The 9,669-nt window shown below is 62.6% G+C and overlaps 1 protein-coding gene across 3 annotated transcripts in view; it reads right to left on the reverse strand.

The window, feature by feature from the left end:
• Positions 1-2,180: 2,180 nt before the first annotated feature.
• The window catches only part of F7 (coagulation factor VII), a 12,100-nt gene continuing 4,611 nt past the window's right edge, over positions 2,181-9,669 (reverse strand). The window contains exons 5-10 of one of the 3 annotated variants that reach the window (XM_035002926.1): positions 8,787-8,811; positions 8,595-8,708; positions 6,228-6,368; positions 5,306-5,415; positions 3,414-3,537; positions 2,181-2,911 (exon numbers count right to left, since the gene is read on the reverse strand). In XM_035002926.1, the coding sequence (XP_034858817.1) occupies positions 2,316-2,911; positions 3,414-3,537; positions 5,306-5,415; positions 6,228-6,368; positions 8,595-8,708; positions 8,787-8,811 (1,110 nt within the window). In that variant the 3' untranslated portion in view covers positions 2,181-2,315. The remainder of the gene's footprint in view (positions 2,912-3,413; positions 3,538-5,305; positions 5,416-6,227; positions 6,369-8,594; positions 8,709-8,786; positions 8,812-9,669) is intronic. The other 2 variants (XM_035002927.1, XM_035002928.1) reach the window with 2 other exon arrangements.

Genomic DNA, 9,669 nt, shown 5'->3' on the forward strand with positions numbered 1-9,669 from the left:
ACAGGGACAGAGAGGGACAGAGACAGAGACAGGGAATGAGAGAGAGACAGAGACAGGGACAGAGAGAGACAGAGACAGAGACGGGGACAGAGAGGGAGAGAGACAGGGACAGAGAGAGACAGAGACAGGGACAGAGACAGAGATAGAGACAGGGACAGAGAGAGACAGAGACAGAGACAGGGACAGAGAGGGAGAGAGACAGGGACGGAGAGAGACAGACACAGGGACAGAGAGTGACAGAGAGAGACAAAGACAGAGACGGGGACAGAGAGGGAGAGAGACAGAGAGAGAGACAGAGACAGGGACAGAGAAGGACAGAGACAGGGACAGAGAGAGACAGAGACAGGGACGGAGACAGGGACAGGGACAGAGAGGGGGACAGACAGACTGCACCGTGCGCCACACGCCCACCACAGCTGACGCGTTCTGCACGTGGCGAGTGGCCACCGACGCCCATGGTCGCCGGGACACCAGCCTCACTGTGCCTGCTTGCTCCCGCTCTGTCCCCAGCGCCTCCAGGGGTGTCCGGCACACAGTAGGTGCTCAGCGGAGCCTGACAGACTGAGGGCGCCGGGCCAGGGCCCGTCTGCGGGGCGATTGTCGTTCAGCGCCGAGCCCGGCCCCGCGGGCAGCCTGCGGGGCTGACACAGCCCGTCTCTGGTGCGGTCAGCTGGCTGGGGGGCCGGGGCCGGGGTGAGTCCCTGCCTGTCTCCCGCCCCCGGGGCTGGGAGAGCACGTGAGAGCCACACGCGGACGGAGGGAGGAGGTCGGCAGCTGGCCGCGTCCGCGCACGCCAGGTGTGCCGGCCTTTAGGGACGGGGCTGGCGTCGCCGGGCAGCCATCTGCGGCAGCTCCCGCTGATGGCCGGGGAGACCGAGGCCGGGCCAGCAACCCCGTGTGCGGCGGGCTGGGCTCCCGGGGTAGCCCTTCGGCCCAGCCTCCCCTGTTCTTTCCAGGAAGAGGGGTGAGCCAGCTCCTGCATCCTGATGCAGAAACCCCCCTCAGTGTCTGCAGCCCGAGCCGCGGAGCGGAGGACCCCAGAGGCTCGCAGACCGCTTCCCCGGCCGTGACACGACGGGGCGCTCCCAGGAGCCTCCTTTTACGTGCTCAAGACCCATCCTGGCGACCAGCATCAAGGCTCCCGTTTCGTAGACAAGGAGCCGCGGCTCGGAGCGGGAAAGCGGCGTGGCCAAGGGCAGGAGGCAGAGCCCGTCTGGGACAACGTCGTGCCTGCTCGCTGAGCCCCGGGCCGGCGGCAGGCTGCGCGGGCGGCAAGCCTCTTGTGTCAAGGCCCGGAGGGTGGACACGTCGGCCTCTGGGGGCAGAGCATGGTCTCTGTCCTAACGGCTCTGGGCTGCGGTTCCGAGCGGCCAAGGATGCGGAGTAAGGAAGGGGCGTGTCCTGATGACACCTCGGCAAAACCAGGTGACGGACCCGGTGGCCCCTGGCCCGCCCTGTGCTGGACACGGCTTGACTGTTCAGCGCAGCAGGTCCCGGCGCCCGAACGCACAGGTGTTGAGCACTGTTGGTGCTCCAGGCACCCACCCCCAAGTGTGTCCCGAAAGGGGGCGAGGTGCCCACAGGCTGTGCTCTTACCCACCTGGCCGCGTTCGGGCCCCGTTTTTGCGTCAGCTCCCCCCACGGACGGCTTGTCTCTCACTCCTCCGCAGCCTATGTGACTTTAGGCTGAGCAGATTGCACACTCAGCTGAAGCGCTTGATAAAAATGTCACCGGGTCCTTCCCTGATCGCGCTCGTGGGGCGGGACCGAGGAACCTGGTGTTACAGACCAGGGCCTTGGCAGGAAGAGAACACACATTCTGTGGTGTTTCGGGAACCCATCAGGGTGCTCTTGGATTCGAACACCAGCCTCCATGGAGGAGGGCTCATCATAGGGGCACTGTGAGCCCGAGAGCAAGATCGGCCCCAGGACAAGGCCAGGGCCTCAGCGGGGTGAGCGTGGGCAGACCGTGGATGGCGGGCAGCCCCTGATGTGCGCTCAGGGTGTGTTTTATGGTAGAAGTGACATAAACAGAAAGATCCGGAAGGATAGCCACCGAAGTGAATGGATGGTGCTTCCAGGGTATGTGAGGGGAAGTTGACATGCTCATGCGCGCGAGAGAGGCCACCCCGGGTGTGCACCGCAGGGGCTGGCCCGTGGGCGTGGGGCCCTCGGGCAGCAGGGCCTCCCTCCTGGCCAGCCATGTCTGTCCCCGTGTCTCCCGCCCCCTCCCACCCCAGGAAGTGCAGGGGTGTTTCCGGGTTTGAGGGAGGGACGGGCAGCAGCTTTATTTGGGGCAGGCGCTGGCCCTGGGGCTAGGGCAGCGGGGCCCGGAGGAGGCCTCTCAGGGTGGTGCTCGAGCGCATGAGCCTGCGCATCCACTCGATGTACTGGGAGACCCTGGTGTACACCCCGAAGTGGCCCTCGTTCGCACAGCCCTCCCCCCAGCTGACGATGCCGGTCAGGTACCAGGTACCCTGGAACTTGGTGGCATGCGGGCCCCCACTGTCCCCCTGGCAGGCGTCCTTGCTTCCGTCCAGGTAGCCGGCACAGAACATGTTCTCGGTGATGGTGGGGGAGCCCTCCCGCCTGCGTGACTTCTCCTGGCAGTCCTGGGTCATCACCCGGGGCACGTCGATGGCCATGAGCTGGATGGCCGTGGCGCCCCTGTCCAGCAGCTGGCCCCAGCCACTGACAGTTGAGAAGCGGACAGAGGCCAGCGTCCTCTCGGAGAAGGCCTTCTCGGGCAGACACAGGGGCACCACGTGGTCGGTGAAGGTCACGGGCCTGCTCAGGTGCAGCAGGGCGATGTCATGGTTCGTCTTGCGGGGGATGTACTTGTCGGGGATGATGACCCGGGTTATGTGCCTCTCCTGCTCCTCACCCTCATCCTCGCCGAGGTCATGCTCGCCTGCAGGGGACCAGCACCGCTCACGCCTTGCCCCACAGCCTCCTTTTGGGGCAGATGGGCACTGCGTCCAGCTCCAGGCTGGTGGGAGCAGCGCCCCTAGGCGGCCACCATAGGCTCGGTGCGGAGTGTGACTGGGGGTGAATCTGGGGTGCTGAGGGTGCGTGAGGAGGGGCTGCCGGGCCAGGCAGCTGTGGGTGGGTGAGGAGGGGTGCCCGATTGCCCCAGTCTTGCCCACCCCCTCCCCGGGGGTGCCCAGGATCCCATAGCCCACCAGGCGGAGGGCGCATGCCGTGACCCACGCGACCCGGGGGGCTCTTGGCCCAAGTGAGATGGGAGGAGAGCACCACCCCTGAGACGTTCCGTGGGTGGGACAGAGGCTGGGGGACCATGGCCACGGGGGGACCCGGGGGCACTGGGGTCTGCCTGGACATGCTCATCTGGTTGTGGAAGCTGGTCCTGTTCACAAACCACTCTCAGCGGGTGGAGGAATCACAAAACCTACCCAATACCACGGTCAGGTTTCTCCAGTTCTTGACTGTTTCAAAGCAGTGAGCTGCAGAGACCACCCAGGCAGCGTCGAGGAGGGTGCCCCCACACAGCAGCGCCCCGTCCACCTTCAGGACAGCCTGCGCGGGCACAGTACACGGAGTTCACGGCCCCAGCACGCTTCCCTGGGGACCCGCCTCCCCAGCTAGCAATGGCCACGGAGAGCTCACAGACACCAGCCCGACCACGGGACGTGGCCACTGGTGCCCCCACGTGCCCAGCATCACCACCCAAGCCCGCCCCAGCAGGCCCGGTCTGCGAAGGCCGGCCCAGCATCGTGTTCTGGGCACATGAGGGCGAGAGGTAGTGAGCTGAGGCGCCCAGTGTGACTCTCAGCACACGGCAAGCCCTCCATACATGCCCCCGTTTCTTCTTCCTAAAAGCAAGGAGGGTGCTGAGCAGGGCCTGAGTGAGGCTCTGGGGAGACATTTGCCCTGCGGTGGTTTTGCCACGGCCACGGAAGGAGCCGGAGCCTCTGGCCGGCCGGCCTGCAGACAGGGACGAACTGAAAGGCCAGAGGGAGGCCTGGCCGAGGGCAAGGCAGGGGCCCGCGTGTCGTGGTGAGGCGGATCCACCAGGGAGGAAAGAGACCGGACGTGGGGTCAGTGCGTCGGAGGCCTGATGTCCCGAGCGTGGACAGCAGGACCAAGGGTGTCAGGGACATGCCGCCTCTTCCCCCGAGCCGGCAGCTGCTGGGCCCCTCGGAGGCCAGGCCTCCCGAGCAGGTGAGAACAGCCGCTTGGGGCTCGGGGACACGCCCCTGCCTGTTGAAGGCAGGACACTGGTGCCCGAAAATCAGCCTGGCTGACAACGGCTCTGCGCCACCCCTGGAGGGTGGGCTGGGCCTGAATCTCTGTGGGCCTCAGTCCCCCCCAGCCCGCTAACACGGGCAAGGAGGCCCTCTCTCCTGGGGGTGGGGGTGAGTGGTACTGGGGGGTCCTGTGCGCGGGTGGGAGGACGTGCTTGCTGCGGCCGCCCAGACGGCCCTCCCAGGGCTCTCTGCTGTACACACAGAAACCCGCCCCCATCACCCCGCCCCTGCCGCACAGAGGCGCGGCCAGTTCCGGGCGCTCCGCGGAACACTGAACACGTCCGTCCCGTTCGGATGTGTCCAGCTCGCATTATCCCTCTGAACACCAAAACGCGGGGTTCTGCCAAGCTGAGGAGTGGGCCGTGGACCACGCAGGCCCCACGCAGGCCCGGCTACCGTGGGAGGTGGGATGGGGGTGCAGGCCGGCAGGCCGGCCCTGAGGCCCCTGAGGCAGCAGCAGAGTGGGAGGCCTGGGGCTGCTTTGAACCCGCGGTCAGGCCACGGTGAGCAGGGAGCCTCCAGCGTCCCCGACGAGGTTCTCGCACGTTGAAAACTCTTAACAGTTTACCTCGGGCGTCCCCCATGAAGGGTCCCGAGGACCCCTGGGTCGGGCTCGGACACCCGAGTGCGGCGCCGATTTTGGCCCAGTGGGGCTGGGGCCTGAGGCTCTGCATTTCCTACAGGAACCAGCCCACAGGTGGCCCCACAACCCCCCCCCCCCCCCCGGTAGGAGGCCGTGTCGCAGCTCCAGAATCAGTTTCCGGAGGCAGATAGTGATGGGCTTGGGCTGGGTTCAAACCTGCCTGGGCCATCTGTCCCTGGAGGCCTCGGTTCCCTCACCTGCGGAGGGCAGTGAGGCCCGCAGCCGCGAGGGGCCGAGGGAGGCCGGAGCCGAGCTGACATCCGGACGGACAGAGGGGAGCGGGCAGCTGGGGCTTCACAAGGAGGAGCAAGTGCCCTGCACCAGCAGGGGAGACTTGGCGCCGGGGTCCAGCAGCTGACCGCCCCCTGTCCCTTTGGGGGCCCCGGAGCCTTACCTGCCACGGACACTCCCCTTTAGGGCACACTTGGCCACCCACAATTCGGCCTTGAGGGTTGCTGCCATTTCTCTTCTCCAGAACAGGTATTTTTCCACACGGATATTCCACTGTAGAAAGCAAGTCATCAGGCAGGGGCGTGGGGGGTTCATGCCTGACGATGAGCTTGTGGGGGTGGGCTCTGAGGGCCGCCCAGGCAGGGCCACCCGTGTGGGAGCTGCGGGGCCTGCAAGACCCGGGGCTCCTGCCGGAACAGAGGTTCCCCCCTCTGGAAGCTGGGCTCTGCTCGTTTCCCAGCGGAATGAAGCGCTGCCTAACTGACTGAGGAGGATGAGCAGGCCTTGGACAACGGCGCTGCCGTATGGAGGACACTCTGAGCTCTCGGTCTCCTCAGTAAGGTCCCTGGGCCGGAGGAGAGACCGTTCGGAGGTGGCAGCTGAACTTCGGGCTCTAGCCTGGGTGGGGCCCGTCTCTCTCTGGACAGACAGGCCTCGCGTGCCCCGCTGTTGGAACTGTATTAGCTTGAGACTGGTTTGGGGAAACTTTGCATTTTCCTAACAGTGCTTGCCTTTCAGAAAGACCTGGACTCTGGACTGAGCCGCAGTCAGTACCACGCTGGGTGCGGCGATGTGCCCCCAGCTCAGGGACCTGCGGCGGGGCGGGCAGAGCCTCGCTCTGCTCCTCTGGGCCTGCCGTGAGCAGGCAGGTGGCCCCGCGCCCTCCAGGGAGCTGCCCCAGGGCTCTGTCCTGCGCACGCCACCGTGGCCTGTTCTCGAGTGGGCGTGGGCGGGGCAGCAGGTACTAGATCCATCCCACCCTCTCGTCCCTGCCAAGACGGCTGCGGCCATGCAGCAACGGGTGGCTGCTCCTTGGGAAGGAAGTAGAGCACAGCCCCTGGGGCTGGGCCCTGAGGGCCCATTACCTGTGGGCACGCAGGACACCCCGTTGTCTTGGAGCGCGTACCCCTCGTGGCAGCGGCAGGAGCGCCCGGCCTCGACGTGGTCACTGCAATACTGCTCACAGCCGCCATTCTCATTCACACAGACCAGCAGGTCCTTCTTGTCTGAGGACAGGAAGGGGACAGACTGAGAGGGGCCCCTGCCGGCCAGGGGGAGGCCAGCCCCCGCTCTGCATGACTGTGGTGCTTAGCTGCTGCTGCAGGGACAGCCAGGTACCAGCTGGCTCTGTGCTTTCATCCAGAAGGGTGACCTGGGCTTGGGATGGTCCCACGTCTGAGCAGCTTAGCCAGCCGGGACAGAGGACTGGCACGTGGGGCCTCCGTGCTCCCCTCCCAGCAGTTGGTGGGAGCGGGGAGGGCCCAGGGAAACCAAAAGGCCGGTGGGGGCAGTAAAAGTGTCCACTGAGAGGGGAGACCTGCTGGCAAGAGGCCAGGCAGATGAGCTGGTTCTACAGCCAGACCCTCCTGCCCCCGTGAGCTGGCCGGGACTGACCACTGGCTCAGACAGATGGAGATGAGGAACATTCCTCCCGACTCGGAAGGGCAATGCTACAATGTGGGACACAGGGTTAGCTCACTGTGTCTGTCCAGGACCCCAGAAGGAAGGCTTGGCCTGGAAGTGAGTTCACACCAGGGCTCCTGAGGTTCATGGTCCTGGGGGACTCACACCAGGGCTCCTGAGGTTCACGGTCCTGGGGGATTCACACCAGGGATCCTGAGCATCATGGTCCTGGGGACTCACACCAGGGATCCTGAGGTTCATGGTCCTGGGAGATTCACACCAGGGATCCTGAGCATCATGGTCCTGGGGACTCACACCAGGGATCCTGAGGTTCACGGTCCTGGGGGACTCACACCAGGGATCCTGAGGTTCATGGTCCTGGGGGACTCACACCAGGGCTCCTGAGATTCACGGTCCTGGGGGACTCACACCAGGGCTTCTGAGGTTCATGGTCCTGGGGGACTCACACCAGGGATCCTGAGGTTCACGGTCCTGGGAGATTCACACCAGGGATCCTGAGCATCATGGTCCTGGGGACTCACACCAGGGATCCTGAGGTTCACGGTCCTGGGGGACTCACACCAGGGATCCTGAGGTTCACGGTCCTGGGGGACTCACACCAGGGCTCCTGAGGTTCACGATCCTGGGGGACTCACACCAGGACTGCTGAGCATCATGGTCCTGGAGGACTCACACCAGGGATCCTGAGCATCACAGTCCTGGGGGACTCATACCAGGGATCCTGAGCATCACGGTCCTGGGGGACTCACACCAGGGATCCTGAACATCATGGTCCTGGGGAATTCACACCAGGACTGCTGAGCACCATGGTCCTGGAGGACTCACACCAGGGATCCTGAGCGTCATGGTCCTGGAGGACTCACACCAGGGATCCTGAGCATAAAAGGCCAGGCAAAGACACTGAGGCTTTCCAACCCCAGATAACTGACAGAAGCCTCATCCCTTAGTTTTGCCTTTCCTCTCCCTGGCCTCTGGTTTGCTTAGAGCGGAAGGTGGTTGTGACCCAGAAAAGCACTTTGGGTATAAGAATGTACATTTGTATGGTAAAGGATTGAACTCGCCCAAAGAGCTCCTAGGCGGTGACCTCCACACCCTGGCTGGTGAGGTTGGACACTTAATTTAATCTGCCTGATAAGAATGTTGTTTCCCTGGGGGCTTTGGCCCATACTGGATGTCTAACAATGTGATTCATGGTGGGGTCTTGGGCCACACAGTGTCACCTCCACCTCTGGAGGGGCTGGAGACTAAGGTCAGCCATGTCTACATGACTGAGCCCGGTACAGTCTCTGGATAAGGTGCTTCCTGGGGTGGTGGTGACACTCCCTAAGTCTCGTCACACATTGTTCTTGGAGAACGGAAGGCTGTCCGTGGTACTTCACTGGGAGAGGACAATGGGAAGCTCATACCTGTCCCTCTGCTGACTTTATTCTGTATCCTTCCACTGTAATAAGCTGTAATTTTGAGTATATCTGATGGTCTGAGGAACCCCTGAGCTTTGCAATACTTTAATATTTGAAAGGTGAAAAAATACCTCACAGTTTTGTAAAGCAGGAAGGGAAGACACAGCTTTCCTAGCTGTCTCGACTGGAAGCTGGGCAGCCCTGCAGAGCCCTCACTGGGCTCTCTCCAGGTGTATCTGAATCTCCCAGCACTGGGAACCCAAGGGTTTTAGGATTCCCAGAAGTGGATAGGGGGCGACCAAGTTTGAGAACCAGCACCTTAGAACCAAGACTCTCGTGTTGGCGGGGGAGCAGGCCATGCCCATCAGCCTGCTGGGGGCTCTGTCTGCAAACTGTGGGGTTCCTCACTTGTCTCACAGTTCCGGCCCTGGAAACCGTCGAGGCAGAAGCAGATGTAGGACTGGAGCTGGTCCTCACAGGTGCCTCCATTCCGGCACGGGTTCGAGGCACATTGGTCCCCATCTGTGGAGAGCGTCAGTGTCAGTATGCTGAGGAGAGGGGCTGGTGGGTGGGATGAAAATGGGCCATTTACCAACTCACCAGTGTAAGAAATCCAGAACCGCTTCTGAGGGAACAAGAGGAAGCAGTGTGAGACACGTTCACCAGAAGCAAATACCTATGGTGTCCACAGACTGGACTTGGGAGCTGGGGTGAACGGTGGTGGACCGGGGGCTTCTGACCTGGGGCCCTTTGAGGTGGGCTCTGGAAGCCAGACTTTTCCTTTGGGGATGAAGTGAGTTTTTCCAGGGGGAGGAAGTTTTTTCTAATCCTATCCCCTCCACCCCAGATCGCTAAGACCACCAGAGGTCACAAATTTCCCTCTCCGAATTCAGAATTCCTGAGTTTCAGCCCCAACTCTGCCACCTCCACGATGTGAACTTGGGACAGGACATACGTGCTCTCTGAGCCTCCATTTCCGCCTCTGGTGATGAGGAGGAAATCCATACACATGTGTGACAGGAGAAGGCGGCAATGGATGCAAAGGGCTCTAACAAATTTATTCCTGAGGAATCTTCTGGCCAAGCAAACTGAAACCCAGGATTACCGTAAGAATAAAATAACATGAGAACTGTGGGACATGCGTTGAAAAACCAAGTAGTGCACAAATGCAAGGAGTGACCATCCTCAATGTACCTGAAAAGGGTCATGTTAGCCTCTGTCTCAAGTAGCCTTGCTTCCTGTTGAGTGTGAAGTGTGTCCCATGAGTGTGAGGTGTCCTATGAGTGTGAGGTGTCCTGTGGGTGTGAAGTGGTGTCCTGTGAGTGTGAGGTGTCCTGTGGGTGTGAAGTGGTGTCCTGTGGGTGTGAGGTGTCCTGTGGGCGTGAGGTATCCTGTGGGCGTGAGGTGGTGTCCTGTGGGTGTGAGGTGTCCTGTGGGTGTGAAGTGGTGTCCTGTGAGTGTGAGGTGTCCTATGAGTGTGAGG

This window comes from Mirounga leonina, unplaced genomic scaffold (assembly GCF_011800145.1).
Source record: "Mirounga leonina isolate KUSES-001 unplaced genomic scaffold, KU_Mleo_1.0 Mir_127, whole genome shotgun sequence".
In the NCBI taxonomy this organism is placed as follows: Eukaryota; Metazoa; Chordata; class Mammalia; order Carnivora; family Phocidae; genus Mirounga; species Mirounga leonina.